This window comes from Marmota monax, unplaced genomic scaffold (genome assembly GCF_021218885.2).
Source record: "Marmota monax isolate L192 unplaced genomic scaffold, Marmota_monax_Labrador192_F-V1.1 WCK01_AAM20220418_F8-fsc00021, whole genome shotgun sequence".
Lineage (NCBI taxonomy): Eukaryota > Metazoa > Chordata > Mammalia > Rodentia > Sciuridae > Marmota > Marmota monax.
In genome coordinates this window covers 10,330,068-10,348,483 of record NW_026695228.1, presented here as the reverse complement: position 1 = coordinate 10,348,483, position 18,416 = coordinate 10,330,068, and the positions used below count along the sequence as shown (strand labels likewise).

Below are 18,416 nucleotides of genomic sequence, written 5' to 3'. Positions count from 1 at the left end.
TTTAATATTTCCCTTGTCCTGACTGACCAAATCCATGCTGGCTGTTTCTCTTTAAAGACATTATTTAATTGCCTCCCACTGAAATAGATGGACCTTTATCATGGTTTTCTTTGTAGAATTTGATGTTGTTTTGTTTTACTTCAGGTAATTCTTGTTGCCAATGAAATGGCAAAGGAGAAAATTCCGGAAGAGCTGGGGTTAGCACTTGTGCTAACAGTTTATGAAGCAAAAGGCTTAGAATTTGATGATGTTCTCCTTTACAACTTTTTCACTGATTCTGAGGTATGTCACACTGATGTCTTTTCATATAACCTGAACTGAAGTTCCCATTCTGGGGAAGAGAATTTGGAGCTGAGGATAAGTTTGTCACACAGGTGTCTTTTTGTGTTTTAACGTACAATTTATTTAGTGTGGAGGTTGGGTTTTGACAATGGCTATGGGTTGTTTCATGGGATGTCATGGGCTGGTTCTCTTTGTTCCCAGGAAGGGTACCGAGAAAACCAGCCCATAACATGCTTTGTCTTGTCTTCATCTTCTGAATGCCTAGGATTCAAGTGCCAGTTTCCAGTTTTCATTAGCTACTGTTATCCTTGGCTCCCAGGGATTCCTAAGTTGGAGCAAGCTCTAAGGAGAGCCTTACAAATGAAGGCAAGGTTAGCAATGTCCATCCTATGAGGACAGAACTGGGCAAGGTCAGTTCATAGACAACTTCAGGAAGACAAATGAGGCTTGGCTCCTTCCTGCTGGATCAGGTAATATGGGGAACAAAAACCACTGCCCTGCCTGGGATCTCTCTGTGGCATGGCTTCACTATCACTGCTTGCAGCCCAGGCAGACCAGGGCAGCCAGAGAGTCCCCAGGTTGACCCCCAGTGACCTCTGTGTCAGCCCATCATTTTGAGTTGGCTCTTGAGTCCTTATGATGGTTTTGCCCTTCAGCTTAGTTCATTTGGGGGAGAACCACCAAATAAAGAGCATCATTACAGCTTTCCTAGCCACTGGTTTGATTTTACCATCTTTGGGTGGGGACTCAGGCTGATTGCTGACTGTGCTGTGGAGTCTTTTTTGGAGACTTAGCTGGCTGTGTCCTGGTCCCATTTGCAGAGTTCTCACTACATATTGTGCATGCTTGAAGGGGCAGTTTTATACCTGAGTCAGGAGCACTGTCCGCTTTGACACCTTAAATCTGCCCCAGAGCTGAACCTAGAAATAGAATCCTTACATTTTTTCCTGATCTCTTTTAATGTCATGTTTGCCTTAATACCTATGGCCAATATTATTATAGGCGTTTTACAGTTTATAAAGTATTTTTTAAATGCATTGTCTGACTCCACCAACCCTTTAAAGCTATGTTTATTATCATTTTATAAGGAAAACTGAAGGTCACTGAGGTTAAGTAAATTAACCATAATCATAATATAGGCAGTAGGGCCTGAAGACAAACTCATATGCTTTGAGTTATGACTCTTTCCCTTGTACTCCCTTTATTTTAAAGCTTCACATGTGAATTGGTTGTCAGAACTTTCCACAATGAGCATATACTTGAAACTCCTTATGTACATCCCTTCTCTATCAAATTTTGCCAATAAAATCAGATGCACACTTACTAACCCTGGAACGATTTTTGCATCTGAGGATTACCTTTTTTATTCTAATAATACATATATTGGTCATGGCTGGACTGAGGCTTTCTTAAAAGAGGAAGGAAGAAGACTTTGTTATTTCTGTTCTTTTTATTAAAGTGCCAGTTGTATGCATGTGCCAGTATGAAACTCAAGCATCTGGATTTAAAGATCTGTAAGTTATGGTGGGTTCTGTTGGTGAATGAGTAATCTAGTTGTTTGGTCTTAACTTGAACCTGGAAATAAATAAGGCTGAACTCTGTGCTCCCACTAATGGTTCAGGGAGTTGCATGAAATTAAAAAAAAAAAAGAAGGAAGAGGAGAAAAGGGGGGCACACACCCCCAATCTGAATCTTTTGGTTACATTGGCTTTATCCTATGTACATGGTAGACTTCTAAAACAACTTTTGATGTGGTACTTCCCAACATAAATGTAATCGTGCATTCCCGAACACAAAGTTCACCTTTATCACTTATAGTCTCTAGCCATAAAGCATCTGTCAGCAAATGAGAAGAAATTCTTTAATAAAAGGAAAGGGAAGACAGATCAAATATATCTCCAGCCTTTATGGGCTGGGTCCTAGGGTTTCTTTCGAGGTAACTGGCTGATAGTTGCTGATAGTTGTTATTATTGCTCTTTGACATGGGCAACTGTGAGGAGCTTTTCTCTTTTACCTTGGCCTCTTTCTCCACCCCTGTTGATATTTCAGGCAAGCATTCTCTTTGCAGCATCTGTTGCTAGGGCTTGTGAGGTGTATGGACAAGGGTGGGGAGGGGAAGGCCTTGCTGTCCCTGTTTGTGATTCTTCTTTCTAGAGGATTTCTTTTGCTGTTAAACCACGTGGTTGCCAGGGCCACCTTATGAGATGGGGAAGGAACTAAGGAATGTTATACCAAATCTTTCTCTTGTGGGATGCTGCTTTGTCTTTGGGGAGGGGCATTTATTTTCTCAGTTACCCCCAAACTATCCTTCTGGGGATTTGGAAGTATAATTACAATTTACACTCTGCTCCAGTGGGGTATCCTTCTTTTAAGCTCATGTGTGAATGGGACATAAGGAACTTTGAAAACCCACAGATTTTATGGGTTAGCTAACTGGTTTGGCTAATGGACTTTGGACTTCAAGAATAAGCCCCTCAAAGGTAGGTTTGCTAGTAGAATCTAAGCGTTGGTCCCACAGGAAGAACCTGGAAGACTTTTACATGTTGTTTTTTTTTTTTTTGCCACATTGCTGTAGGCCAACATTCTTGCTACAAAAACACATGTTCACATATTCCTAAAAGTCTCCAACTTTGATTCATGGAAACAGGTCAGTCATGTGCCATCTAACCAGCTTTTGCTTCTCTCCTTGCAGTTTTAAAATATACTATGCTTCCCCAGCCCTTTCAAGGTCAGCCAGTTTGCACCTCACATTGCCTGCCAGGAGTGTCCTCTCAAGTGTCAAGCACTTGTGTCTGTGTCTACTTCCTTGGCAAACAATTCTGCCAGCTAAATAGCTTCACAAAAAGGATAGTAATAAATAGTCTTGAAGGTTTTTTTCTAAACCTTTCAGCTACTTAAATGATTTCCTGATAAACATCTCTTTTTAGAATATAGTGATTAATTCCGTAATTGATTAATAGCATAACCATTCCTCTTTAATGAACAGTATTTAAGGCATTTAACATAATTTAACTGCATATTTTAACTTATGGGGTGGCTTAAAGCAGGTAATTAGCTATCGACTTCATCTTTTCTGCATTTTAGATTACATAGATGTTAAGTAGATGGCAAAGAATACCATTTTATAAAAAGAAAAGTAAAAGCTATGAGAGTTAACTAGCTACTCTTACAAGGTACAGTAAATTAGGAATTTTGTACTCCGAATACTGCATATAATCTAGGTACTTCAGCTTTGTTGGGATCTGAACACTATAGTCTGCTGGCCAAATCCAGCCCACTGCCTATTTTGTACATTCTGTGGACTAAGAATTGATTCTAAATTTTCAAGTTGTTGGAAAAAACTCAAAAGGAGAATAATATTCCATGGTACATGGAAATTATATGAAATTCAATTTAGCGTAGCTTTATTGGAACATAGCACACTCATTCACTTACATGTTGACTTGCTGCTTCAGCACCACAGTGGCAGAGCTGAGTAGTTTCAAGAGAGGCCATGTGACTTGAAAAGCCAAAGTTATTTATTATCAGACCCTTTAGAGAAGAGAAATTTGCTAACCCCTGGTCTACACAGTGGTTTTGGGGTTTGGGTAAAGGGGAAAAAAATGTTAAAATGTCAAGCACTCTACTAGACACTTGACATTGATTATCTTATTTTCCCTACAAACTTGAGTGGTTCTGTTTTTGCCATTTTACAGAATGTGTGCAAGTTCACATAGTTAATAAGTAGAAGACCTGCATTTTTCCTGTCTGATCTCAGAGTCTGCCTTTTACAGTGCAACCCACAGCACCTGATTTTTCTTGCATCCTTGGTAGAATAATTTAGGTAGAAAAATTTGCCACATGTCTTAATTGCTGACCCTAAGTGGCATTTCTTAACAATGTTGTAAGAAAGGATTAGAATTTCCCTGCCTATAGTATTTGTTGAAGTTCTTTCATTAGAATAATTTCCTGGGCCCTTAGTGTTTTTCCCCAAGGTGGGCACTTTTGAGCTATGTTGGCCAAGTGTGTATGGGACCCTGCTTGTCAACCTTAGTCCTGCTCCCTTCTATTCTGAGGCCACAGGATGGATGCTTCCTTATAGCTAGGATTGGAGTCTTGATCCCAACTTCACTGAGTGAGCTAATCTCCATGAAGCTTGGGGAGGCAGTTCAAAAGCATATTTTGTTGGTCTTTAATTTGTCATTGTTGTCCAGGCTTACAAGGAATGGAAGATCATTTCCTCATTTACACCTTCATCATCTGACTCCAGAGAGGAAAACTGGCCATTGGTTGAGGTACCCCTGGAGAAACCAAGCTCTTCTCAGACTCGGCCCCTCATGGTGAATCCAGAAATGTACAAGGTGAATTCTGCCTTTGTCTACACACTAATTTGACATGGAATTAGTAAACAAAGCCTATAAGAGAAGATGAGATGAAAAATATAGGCTTGCACGTTACTGGTCCTCCTTTACATCAGCAATGGGATGTAGAGAATGGGAAAGGAAGGGACAGGGGTGTCAGTGTTGGTAAACTCCCTTTTTCTCAGCACAGAGCTAGACTCAATAGATAAGGTACTTTCTAAAAGCAGAGAAGGGAGAGTAGTTTTTTTTGTTCACCTCTGAAACTCAGCTCTATTCAGAAATTTTGATGTGGTAATACTAATGATATGTGTAGTACTAATGATAGCTACAATGGTTTAATTTTTAAAAACAAGTCACAGCAATTATGTAACACGTAACCATTGTGGTAAACTGAATGAAGGGTGCACTGTCTTTGTAACTTTTTACTATCTTTGTAACTTCTGATGTATATATAATTGCTTCAGAATTAAAACTTGAAAAACCTATATCAGATTCAAAAGTCATCTTGTGTTGATGGCATGCTCACTTACTTTCTCTGTGGGAAGGGATGGAGTTTCTCATAACTTTGCTAGAGCCTGGCTTACCTGTGCTGTAGTCACTGAACTCCTGGGCTCCTGTTCACAGCTGTGCTGGGCTTCTCTAAAATTTAGTTTTCTGTTTTTCCAAGATCAGAGTGAGCCTATTGAAATGTATTCCATTGTAACTGTAGACAGAAGGCTCATAATCTTTGTCCTCAATTTTATCACCAGCTCCTTAATGGTGAGCTTAAGCAGCTGTATACGGCCATCACACGGGCTCGGGTCAACCTCTGGATCTTTGATGAAAACCTGGAGAAACGGGCTCCTGCTTTCAAATATTTCATTAGAAGAGATTTTGTACAAGTTGTGAAGACAGATGAAAATAAAGGTAAGATCTCATTAAAATAGTGTTGGAAGAAGCACATTCCTCTCATCTGCTCTTATGACCAGGTTGAAAGGGCATAGCTTTGTTGTTGCTGTTCTGTTTTGCAGTGCTGGAGATTGAAACCAGCACCCCATTTTTTTTTGAAACACTTCCTTCCCTTTCCAGGATCTGAGAAGAGAGAGCCCTTACTTATTTGTTAAGGTGTGTGGGAAAGCATGGTTGTGGTGAAATTGAGAGAGTTAACTCATTCAGGGAAGATCTTTTATTTGTCCTTTAAAAGTGAGTGCTATGACCAGAGAAATGAAAAGTTGTGCTGCAGTTGTGTACAATGAATAAAAATGCATTCTTCTGTCATATATACCTAATTAAAATAAATAAATATATAAATTTATTAAAAAACCAGAAAGCCAAATTAAAAACACTGACACTAAGTGGCCAAACAATAAATGTCAAACTTTGTGGAAAACAAAACAAAAAAAGTGAGTGCTATGAACAGAGGTTGAAAGAAATAGGTCCTATTGGGATACTACAAATTGCTATGAGCTTTTGAGCAGTTGAATGGTGATATCTATCAACATAAAGATAGCACAGCCCTGTTTGTAATTACTCGAATCTAAAAACAAACCTAAGTATCCAGTGTGTTTCTTTCAGAGGATTCCATGTGACCATTAAAAAAAAGTAAGATGAATTTCCATTTACTGATATGGAAAGATGTTCAGGGTTTATTCAAGATTAAAAAAAAAAAGCAAAAGTTAAAGCAGTATAGGTAGAATGATTAAATTTTTAAAAAATTTTACGTTATACCAATATAAAAACTGCATATGTAAATCAGTATATATTAGCATAGAACCATTATTTAAACGTGTGTGTGTGTGTGTGTGTGTGTTTGTGTGTGTGGATGTGTATACAAACACTATTTTAGTGTCCTTAACTATCAAACCTAATTCAGTTTCTGAGTATGTGTGTTAGGAGTAGGGTTTGTAAGACTTTGAGATAATGAATTGTCTGCATCTTTTAAGTTCCCAAGTTTCACAAAAGGAGAAAGAAGAGTTCAGATAGTAAGGGATTCACCAGAGTTAATCTGTATCTATTCAGTTCCTGTTATGGGTTACAGGAATCTAAAGTAGGAGAGTTTGGAGAGAGAGAAAGAATGTGGACACCAGCCATTTGTAATGGTTACTGCTGCTGTTAAGACTGGGGGACACCATTTACCTTTCATCTTTATGACTTCTATGCTAAATTTGCAGGATTTACAAAAACTATTATCATGTGTTATTTTCATAATTTACCAAGACTAGATAATTGAAAAATGAAGTCAAAATGTCCTGATGGGATAGCTGTAAAGAAGTAATCAGCTCTTCATGAAGGAGAAAGGTTAGTCTTTTTTGAGAGCTAGTTGCTGAGTCAGCTCCTCTAGAGTCTTAGTTCTCTAAGGGTAGAGGAAGGACCAGGCTCTGCTACTGTGGAGAAGTTTGCTGTGTTCCTAAGCATTCCTTAGCTGTTTTGTGGAGACTATTTTTGGTTATTGCTGATGGCTCAGTTGGGTACCAGGATTAGATGTTCTGTTGGAAGGATCTGACTGTTGTGGTGTGAGGGAAAAAGTCAAAGACATGGAGTTTGAAAACCTGTCTTCTCCTAAAACCTCTTCACTCATGTAGTCACATGACCCTGTTTAGACCCCACTTTCTCTCCATGGGCCTTTACCTCCTCCACTAAAAGGAAAAGGAGTGGTCATTCTCAATTTTTTAGCATGGTCATTCTCAATTTTTCCTGCAGCTCATATTCCTTTTAACCCCACAATATCAACATAGGCATTTTTTTTAAATTTAAAAATTCAAAATGAAAAAGCATTATAATTCATGTCTTGGTAGCATAGGAATGCAAGAAAAAGTACAGTCTTAATTATGAGTTATAGTTGCACATGGTTAAGTCTTTCAGAGCACCTGTTTCCCCTGAGCAGGAGAACTTTGGGTGAATATGGCAACTTGCAGTTTATGTTTTTTCAAAATGAATCCTGCAGAGTTCACTGGCCCTATTCAGAGGTAATACAGGGTTTTGCTGTGGGAATAAAATCTCACCAGGACAGTAATAGCATATGTGGAGTCAGAACAAGACACTGTGAAGTTATCTGTACACAGTGCCACAGTGGATAGTAGAGAGAAAGCAATGGAGGGATCAGGCTCTGAAGCCTTCATCGGTTATTGCACCTTCTAAAAAAATCTGGCCTGTCTGCCTTACTTCTCTGATTACTATTCATTGGCCTGGGTTATCTCTGACCCCAGTTCTGATTTGGGTCTTCATTGTCCTAGCGTGCACTGTCTTTCTCATGCTTCAAGAAGCTGTGAGTTTTTGCTCATTGCTAGTGATACTTTGGGGGGTTTGTTGGGGGAAGACTGATACAGTCACCACAGGCTAACAAGAGTTTGTGTGTCCAGCAACAAGAGTTTGACACATTGCTTTCTATGATGAGGACAAAGTCTACACATTGGGAAATACACATAGTTCCTGGATTACTGTGGTTCATTTTAGGGTTTCTCAACTTTATTATGGTGCAAAGTGATACTCTGTAGAAACTGTATTTCGAGTTTGATTTTTTTTCCTAGGCTAACAATATGTGGTATAGCACTCCTTTGTGATGCTGGGCAGAAGCAGTGAGCTACAGCTGCCAGGCATCCATGCAATCACAAGAGTAAACAATCAATTACTCTAAAGTATACCATGTTGCTAGGCCATGATGTCAATGGATTAGGTGTATAAAGTACATTTTCAACTTATGATATTTTATTTTTATTTTTTAATTTTTATTGTTGGTTGTTCAAAACATTACATAGTTCTTGATATATCATATTTCACACTTTGATTCAAGTGGGTTATGAACTCCCATTTTTACCCCGTATACAGATTGCAGAATCACATCAGTTACACATCCATTGATTTACATATTGCCATACTAGTGTCTGTTGTATTCTGCTGCCTTTCCTATCCTCTACTATCCCCCCTCCCCTTCCCTCCCCTCCCCTCTTCTCTCTCTACCCTCTCTACTGTCATTCATTTCTCCCCCTTGTATTATTTTTCCCTTTCCGCTCACTTCCTCTTATATGTAATTTTGTATAACCCTGAGGGTCTCCTTCCATTTCCATGCAATTTCCCTTCTCTCTCCCTTTTCCTCCCACCTCTCATCCCTGTTTAATGTTAATCTTCTTCTCATGCTCTTCGTCCCTACTCTGTTCTTAGTTACTCTCCTTATATCAAAGAAGACATTTGGCATTTGTTTTTTAGGGATTGGCTAGCTTCACTTAGCATAATCTGCTCTAATGCCATCCATTCCCCTGCAAATTCTATGATTTTGTCATTTTTTAATGCAGAGTAATACTCCATTGTGTATAAATGCCACATTTTTTTTTTTATCCATTCGTCTATTGAAGGGCATCTAAGTTGGTTCCACAGTCTTGCTATTGTGAATTGTGCTGCTATGAACATTGATGTAGCAGTGTCCCTGTAGCATGCTCTTTTTAGGTCTTTAGGGAATAGACCGAGAAGGGGAATAGCTGGGTCAAATGGTGGTTCCATTCCCAGCTTTCCAAGAAATCTCCATACTGCTTTCCAAATTGGCTGCACCAATTTGCAGTCCCACCAGCAATGTACAAGTGTACCCTTTTCCCCACATCCTCGCCAGCACTTGTTGTTGTTTGACTTCATAATGGCTGCCAATCTTACTGGAGTGAGATGGTATCTTAGGGTGGTTTTGATTTGCATTTCTCTGACTGCTAGAGATGGTGAGCATTTTTTCATGTACTTGTTGATTGATTGTATGTCCTCCTCTGAGAAGTGTCTGTTCAGGTCCTTGGCCCATTTGTTGATTGGGTTATTTGTATTCTTATTGTTTAATTTTTTGAGTTCTTTGTTTACTCTGGATATTAGGGCTCTATCTGAAGTGTGAGGAGTAAAGATTTGTTCCCAGGGTGTAGGCTCCCTATTTACCTCTCTTATTGTTTCTTTTGCTGAGAAAAAACTTTTTAGTTTGAGTAAGTCCCATTTGTTGATTCTAGTTATTAACTCTTGTGCTATGGGTGTCCTATTGAGGAATTTGGAGCCCGACCCCACAGTATGTAGATCGTAGCCAACTTTTTCTTGTATCAGATGCCATGTCTCTGATTTGATATCAAGCTCCTTGATCCATTTTGAGTTAACTTTTGTGCATGGCGAGAGAAAGGGATTCAGTTTCATTTTGTTGCATATGAATTTCCAGTTTTTCCAGCACCATTTGTTGAAGATGCTATCCTTCCTCCATTGCATGCTTTTAGCCCCTTTATCAAATATAAGATAGTTGTAGTTTTGTGGATTGGTTTCTGTGTCCTCTATTCTGTACCATTGGTCCACCCGCCTGTTTGGGTACCAGTACCATGCTGTTTTTGTTACTATTGCTCTGTAGTATAGTTTGAGGTCTGGTATCGCTATACCGCCTGATTCACACTTCCTGCTTAGCATTTTTTTTGCTATTCTGGGTCTTTTATTTTTCCATATGAATTTCATGATTGCTTTCTCTATTTCTACAAGAAATGTCATTGGGATTTTGATTGGCATTGCATTAAACCTATAGAGAACTTTTGGTAATATCGCCATTTTGATGATGTTAGTTCTGCCTATCCATGAACAGGGTATATTTTTCCATCTTCTAAGATCTTCTTCTATTTCTCTCTTTAGGGTTCTGTAGTTTTCATTGTATAAGTCTTTCACCTCTTTTGTTAGGTTGATTCCCAAGTATTTTATTTTTTTTGAGGATATTGTGAATGGAGTGGTTGTCCTCATTTCCATTTCAGAGGATTTGTCGCTGATATACAGGAATTCCTTTGATTTATGTGTGTTGATTTTATATCCTGCCACTTTGCTGAATTCATTTATTAGCTCTAATAGTTTCTTCGTAGACCCTTTTGGGTCTGCTAGGTATAGAATCATGTCACCTGCAAATAGTGATAATTTAAATTCTTCTTTTCCTATTTTTATGCCTTTAATTTCTTTCGTCTAATTGCTCTGGCCAGTGTTTCGAGAACTATGTTGAACAGAAGTGGTGAGAGAGGGCATCCCTGTCTTGTTCCAGATTTTAGAGGGAATGCCTTCAATTTTTCTCCATTCAGAATGATGCTAGCCTGAGGCTTAGCATAGATTGCTTTTATAATATTGAGGTATGTTCCTGTTATCCCTAGTTTTTCTAGAGTTTTGAACATAAAGGGATGCTGTACTTTGTTGAATGCTTTTTCCGCATCTATCGAGATGATCATATGGTTCTTATTTTTAAGTCTATTGATGTGGTGAATAACATTTATTGATTTCCGTATATTGAACCAGCCTTGCATCCCAGGGATGAATCCTACTTGATCATGGTGCACAATTTTTTTGATATGTTTTTGTATCTGATTCGCCAGAATTTTATTGAGGATTTTTGCATCTAGGTTCATTAGAGATATTGGTCTGTAGTTTTCTTTCTTTGAAGTGTCTTTGTCTGGTTTAGGAATCAGAGTGATGTTGGCCTCGTAGAATGAATTTGGAAGTTCTCCCTCTTTTTCTATTTCCTGAAATAGCTTGAAAAGTATTGGTATTAGTTCCTCTATAAAGGTTTTGTAAAACTCTGCTGTATACCCATCCGGTCCTGGGCTTTTCTTAGTTGGTAGTCTTTTGATGGTTTCTTCTATTTCCTCAATTGATATTGGTCTGTTTAGGTTGTCTATATCCTCCTGACTCAATCTGGGCAGATCATATGACTTAAGAAATTTATCGATACCTTCACTATCTTCTATTTTATGGGAGTATAAGGATTCAAAATTATTTTTGATTATCTTCTGTATTTCTGAAGTGTCTGTTGTGATATTGCCTTTTTCACCCCGTATGCTAGTAATTTGAGATCTCTCTCTTCTTCTCTTCGTTAGCATGGCTAAGGGTCTGTCGATTTTATTTATTTTTTCAAAGAACCAACTTTTAGTTTTGTCAATTTTTTCAATTGTTTCTTTTGTTTCGATTTCATTAATTTCAGCTCTGATTTTAATTATTTCTTGCCTTCTACTTCTTTTGCTGTTGTTTTGCTCTTCTTTTTCTAGGATTTTGAAATGAAGTATGAGATCATTTATTTGTTGGTTTTTTCTTTTTTTAAGGAATGAACTCCAAGCAATGAATTTTCCTCTTAGAACTGCTTTCAGTGTGTCCCATAGATTCCGATATGTTGTGTCTGTGTTTTCATTTATCTCTAAGAATTTTTTAATTTCCTCCTTGATGTCTTCTATAAACCATTGATCATTCAGTAACCTATTGTTCATTCTCCAAGTGATGCATGATTTTTCCTTCCTTCTTTTATCGTTGATTTTTAGTTTAATTCCATTATGATCAGATAAGATGCATGGTATTATCTCTACTCCTTTATATTGTCTAAGAGTTGCCCTGTGACATAATATATGATCTATTTTTGAGAAGGATCCATGTGCTGCTGAGAAAAAAGTGTAACTGCTTGATGTTGGGTGGTATATTCTATATATGTCAATTAAGTCTAGGTTATTAATTGTGTTGTTGAGTTCTATAGTTTCCTTATTCAACTTTTGTTTGGAAGATCTGTCCATTGGTGAGAGAGGTGTGTTGAAGTCTCCCATGATTATTGTATGGTGGTCTATTAGACTCTTGAACTTGAGAAGATTTGTTTGATGAACATAGCTGCACCATTGTTTGGGGCATATATACTTATGATTGTTATGTTTTGTTGGTGTATGGTTCCCTTGAGCAGTATGTAGTGTCCTTCTTTATCCCTTTTGATTAACTTTGGCTTGAAATCTATTTTATTTGATATGAGTATGGACACGCCTGCTTGTTTCCGAAGTCCATATGAGTGATATGATTTTTCCCACCCTTTCACCTTCAGTCTATGTATGTCTTTTCCTATCAAATGCATCTCCTGTAGGCAGCATATTGTTGGGTCTTGTTTTGTGATCCATTCTACTAGCCTGTGTCTCTTAATTGGTGAGTTTAAACCATTAACATTTAGGGTTATTATTGAGATATGGGTTGTTCTTCCAGCCATATTTGTTTATTTATGTTACTAAACATGGTTTGTTTTCCTCTTTGATTATTTTCGCCCCCTTTACTGTCCTACCTCCCACTGTTGGTTTTCATTGTTATTTTCCATTTCCTCTTCCTGTAATGTTTTGCCGTGGATGTTTTGAAGAGATGGTTTTCTAGCTGCAAATTCTTTTAACTTTTGTTTATCTTGGAAGGTTTTAATTTCATCTTCCATCCTGAAGCTTAATTTCGCTGGATACACAATTCTTGGTTGGAACCCATTTCCTTTCAGTGTTTGAAATATGTTATTCCAGGATCTTCTAGCTTTCAGAGTCTGTGTTGAAAGATCAGCTGTCTGATTTGTTTACCCCTAAATGTAATCTGCTTCCTTTCTCTTGTAGCTTTTAAAATTCTCTCCTTATTCTGTATGTTGGGCATCTTCATTATAATGTGTCTAGGTGTGGATCTCTTATGATTTTGCACATTCGGCATCCTGTAGGCTTCTAGGATTTGGGATTCTGTCTCATTCTTCAAGTCTGGGAAGTTTTCTTGTATTATTTCATTGAATATATTGCTTATTCCTTTGGTTTGGACCTCTATACCTTCCTGTATCCCAATGACTCTTAAGTTTGGTCTCTTTATGTTATCCCATATTTCTTGGATGTTCTGCTCATGGTTTCTTAACAGTCTTGCTGAGCTGTCTATGTTCTTTTCAAGTTGAAATACTTTGTCTTCATTTCTGATGTTCTATCTTCTAAGTGTTCTACTCTGCTGGTAGTATTCTCAATTGAGTTTTTAATTTGGTTTATTGCTTCCTGCATTTCTGGGATTTCTGTTTATTTGTTTTTTATAACCTCTATCTCCCTGTATAGTTGATCTTTTGCTTCCTGGATTTGTTTATGTAATTCATTGTTGAAGTGATCTTTCATTGTCTGATTTTGCTGTCTAATGTCTTCCTTGCGACTCCAGATCATCTGAAGCATGTATATCCTGAATTCTTTATCTGACATTCCATCTGCTGCAGCTATTACCTCTTCTAAAGTTGAGTTGACCTGCATTGCTTGTGGTCCTTTCTTTCCTTGTCTTTTCATACTGCTCGCGTTTCTTTCTGCTTGGTGAAACTGTTGTGTTTTTGAAATTTCCCCCCTATATATTTATATTGCTCTTGTATAGTTGAAAAGTCTCCCTTGCAGGGGCGGGCGGCGGCTGTGCTCCTCCTCCAATTGGGGTGATCTGTCTACCACGCTGACGGGCCCCTGGGCCTGTTCTGCCGGTCGGTCACAGGTCTGCCTACTTTGCAGGCGCGGGCGGCGGCTCTGCTCTGCCCCTCCTCCAATTGGTGTGACGTGTCTACCACGCCCGCGGACCCCTGGGCCTGTTCTGCAGGTCGGTCGCAGGTCTGCCTACCTTGCAGGCGTGGGCGGCGGCTCTGCTCTGCCCTTACTCCAATTGGGGTGACGTGTCTACCACGCTGGCGGGTCGCTGGGCCTGTTCCGAGCGCAGGAGGCGGCTCTGCTCTGCCCCTACTCCAATTGGGGTGACGTGACTACCACGCCGGCCAGCCACTGGGCCTATTCCGCCGGTCGGTTGCAGGTCTGCCTACCTTGGGGGCACGGGCAGCGGCTCTGCTCTGCCCCTACTCCAAATGGAGGGATGTGTCTGCCGCGCCGGCAGGCCGCTGGGCCTGTTCCGCTGGTCGGTCGCAGGTCCGCCTATCTTGCGGGCGCGGGTGGCAGCTCTGCTCTGCCCCTACTCCAATTGGGGTGTCGTGACTACCACGCCGGCAGGTCGCTGGGCCTGTTCCGGGCGCGGGCAGCGGCTCTGCTCTGCCCCTCCTACCATGCCCGCGGACCGCTGGGCCTGTTCTGCCGGTCAGTCGCCAACTTATGATATTTTCAAATTTCAAATTACCATGGGGTTTATCAGGATATAACCATCACAAGTCAAGTTGCATCTGTTCTGTAATACCCCATTACCTTGTTCCTTGTTAAATTCCCTGCCTGGGAGCTTGCAAAGAGCTACGTGGCTTTGGATTTTTCAAGGAGGAGTTAGTAATTGCTGTTGTCTTCTGATTCATAGACATAGAAAAGGAAAGTAGGCAGAAATTTAAAAAAACCAAACCACATTCTTTTTCACCTCCATCTTTTCCTTCTGAAACCCATACCCACCTGGCTTGGTAAGCTAAAATATATCTTAAAAGAAGACTAGCAAGATAACATGGGTGTATTAGCCTGATGTGTCTGCCATAACAAAATCCCACAGGCTAGATGGCTCAAATGACAGAAATGTGTTTCTTACAGTTCTAGCAGCTAGAAGTCCAGGAGAAAGGTGATGGCGGGGCTGGTTTCTTCCAAGGCTCCTCTGTCTTGTAGATAGATGATTTCTTGCTGTGTCCTCACACAGTTTTTCCTCAGTGGGGTCTCTGCATGTCCTTATTTTCTGACATCAGTCAGGTTGGGTTAGGGCCCACAATAATGGCCTCGTTTTAAGTTAATCACTTTTTTAAAGGCTCTGTTACAATCTGATATAGTAGGGTTTAGTACTTCTACAAATGAATTTTGGGGGACACAAAATACAGCCCACAATAACAGGTATGAGTGAATGAATGCTCAGAGAAGCAAACCTGCTTTTCTTTTTCATTTTAGACTTTGATGATAGCATGTTCGTTAAGACCTCAACTCCCGAGGAGTGGATTGCCCAAGGAGAGTATTATGCCAAGCACCAGTGCTGGAAGGTAAGGGGCTGGACCAGCAGTCAGTGGTCAGGGTGCTTTGTGACTACTAGCCTTGTCATGCCTCATAGGCAGGTTTCCTACCATCACAGGTATCAACAGGCTTGTGCCATTTGTTCTTAAACATTAGGTCACCTGAAGATGAGGAGAGCTACTTATCCGTCTCCCTCCCCTGTCAAGGCAGACCTTAAAATCCTTTCCTTTGGCCAAATATCAACATGTGCTGATAGGTAAATGGAGGGTCATGGCCTTTGTTCCACCAGAGAACCCTTTTATTTATTTTTTGTACTCGGTGCTTAAAAGCTTTTGTTGTTATTTTAAAGCAGTAACAGATTGGTTTTTTTGTTTGTTTTTCCCAATTGATCAGATATTGATTGCACTGCCAGTGAGAATCTGGTGAGCAAGGATGTACTTGTCACTAGACTGAACTGTGACCCACTTCCAGCTTCAAGCCTTCCTTCAGGAAAGGAAGTGGACCTTTTGAAATATTGAAACCAAATTAAGGAGCCCATCACTTTCCCCACAGTCAGCATTCCTCCACCTCACAGGGTCTCAGGTGGGGCACCATGGCAGTTATCTCCCAGGAGGTAGTGGTGAGGGTATCTTCACCTACAAGTCACAAACACCCTGCTAGAAGAGTTGTGGGTTTTTTTGTAGTTCAACAAAATAAACATGGGCCCAATGTTATTCTTTATCTTTCTTGTGTCATCTGTAGCTCATAAGAGATATTCCTGCTATGGTTAAGTAACGTATGCTGCAGTGAGTCCAAGCACCCAACCCCCTCAGTAGCAACCCAAACAGGAATAAGGGCAGGCACCTTCTTTTTATGGATCCTTTTTTTTTTTTAAATCATGAAATTGCCAATGGCCTTCCTCTTACATCTCACTATCACACGCCCCCATCCTGTTTGCAAGGTCCAGCTCTTCATGTGTTACAGGAAAACTGTCTGCAGTTTCTATTGCTATTTCTGAAGAAGTGTTTTGAGATGATGATTCTCTGGAGGGCTTTTTTGTTCTAATAATCCTCTTCTCATCAGAATTTCATGGAGCTGGGCCTAAGTGAAGGGACTGGGAAGTGATAAGAAACTTGAAACTATAAGCCAGAACTTATCAGAATCCATGATGTGAGCTGTCTGTGGTCTGAATGCCTATAAGAAGGAATTCCCAAAGTCTCCTTGGTCTCATTTCTTAGAAGAGCTTTCTCTGCTGTGGCAAGGAAAAATAGTTAATGTCCACAGCAAATAATTCACATCTAGTGTTTATTTGTTACCTGTTGCTGCATAACAAATGGCTTCCAAATTTACTGGTTATAACAAGTTATTTATGTTGCTCCCAGTTCTGTGGTTCACAGTGTGAGTTTAGTGGGTTGTCCTTCTGGTCTCAGCTGGGAAACTTGTGATTCTGCATTCAGCTTCCACTCAGCTAGGTAGTTGTGGGGTTGACTAGCGCTTGGAACAGGTGAGGGGGTCATTGGGGTTCCTAGACCATCTTTCCTTCATTCTCTAGCAGGCTAGTCTGGACTTGTTCATGGGAGGCCAAGGTTCAAAGAAGGTGAGCAGAAGTACTTGGCCCCTTGAGGCCTGGCCTTGATGCTGGACAAGTGTCATTTCTGCTGACTTCTGTTGTCCAAGCAAGTCCCTTCCACATGAGAAGGGAGGGGAGATAGGCAGCAGTCTGAAGCTGAAAAGTTACACTATAAAAGGATGTGGCAGAGATAGGGTGGAGTGAAGGACTATGGCTACTCTTGGAATCTGTTACATGAGGTGAGAAAACAAAACTTACACCAGTATAAGTTTGATTTGTCTGGAAGGCAGTTTCAAATATATGTACTATTTAGCTGTAGAAATTGATCAAGCCCTAAAATTTTATTCATTGCCTATCCTTGTTATAATTGAAAAGAAATACTGAACATTTGGCTGTTGTTGTAAAACCAAGAACTTTTTTTTGGTGAAATAGAGGGTGAGTGGTAGGGAGGGAAGGAGGAGAGAAGATGGGCAGCAGGTGTTGGATGATATTGGAAAATTCCCTTTATTCCCCTCAGAACTCTTTGGTATTACCCATTCAAAAATACTTTTGAATGTTTGAATTTAAAATCTTTTTAGGGAGGCAATCACAGATGAGAATGTTATAAAAAAAAACTTCTTCTCACCTGAATTTATTTTGATCCTACTAAAGGACTTCAGGACTCAGGTGGTTTATTGAGTTTCTGGCGCATGTCATGAATGTTTCAGAACTACCACACAAGATTGAATCATTCAACAAATACTTGCCCTTGTAGCCTACACTTTGAGACATGGTATGAGCATTGTTGTTTTAGAAAAGCAGCTTTCTGTTGGCAATGATTGAGGTGCAGACTGACTCCCCTATGACACTTGCCTGCATACTTCCTAGACAGTGAGCTTGGTAACAGATCCACATGCTCCAAATATCTTGATATTTCTACTCCCAGTACACATACTGTGATTGTTTCACCAGCACCACAGTATAGCTGTTGTAGTTAGCAGCTGTGTTAAAGCCCAGAAAAGGCACAGGGTGACTTTGAGCCAATTGCTCCCTGGCTCTGACCTGAAGTTGATATATGTAGCAAGGATACCTCTTGCACATGGCTATTGGAAAATTAAACTTCAGATGTCATTATGGTGGCCTATAAAAATTAATAGTATCCATCTTTTCTATGGCTTCCGGATACTTCCTAAATAAGATTTTGAATGTGTTGGCTGGTACACTGTTGGGCTTTATCTTCTGAGGTTACTCTCTTTGGCATAACTGTACCTTTCTGTTTCTGCTTCTCATATTGGGCTGAGTAAGGTATAGTGCCTTATCAATCTAACCATATAATGCATACTTGAACTCTTGTTCTGTGTCACTTAACATTAGTTTTCTGAGAATCAAACCCCTTTGCCTATTCCAGGTTGCAGCCAAGTGTTACCAAAAAGGAGGTGCTTTTGAGAAGGAGAAGTTGGCCCTGGCCCATAACACTGCCCTGAATATGAAATCCAAGAAAGTTAGCCCCAAGTAAGTTTGACTAGCAATGTGTCAGTATCATTTCAGATTTGCTCTGATGAGAGCAGCAGGTTAAATATATTGGTGTTAGATCAACAGTGTATGGAAATACTGTTTTGT

The 18,416-nt window shown here is 39.8% G+C and overlaps 1 protein-coding gene across 5 annotated transcripts in view; it reads left to right on the top strand.

The window, feature by feature from the left end:
* The window catches only part of Trank1 (tetratricopeptide repeat and ankyrin repeat containing 1), an 85,727-nt gene that overhangs the window by 55,364 nt on the left and 11,947 nt on the right, over positions 1-18,416 (top strand). For 3 of the 5 annotated variants that reach the window (XM_046436974.2, XM_046436975.2, XM_046436972.2), the window contains 6 exons: positions 145-282; positions 2,858-2,929; positions 4,476-4,622; positions 5,372-5,528; positions 15,209-15,297; positions 18,205-18,308. In XM_046436974.2, coding sequence (XP_046292930.1) covers positions 145-282; positions 2,858-2,929; positions 4,476-4,622; positions 5,372-5,528; positions 15,209-15,297; positions 18,205-18,308 — 707 coding nt within the window. The remainder of the gene's footprint in view (positions 1-144; positions 283-2,857; positions 2,930-4,475; positions 4,623-5,371; positions 5,529-15,208; positions 15,298-18,204; positions 18,309-18,416) is intronic. The other 2 variants (XM_046436976.2, XM_046436973.2) reach the window with 1 other exon arrangement.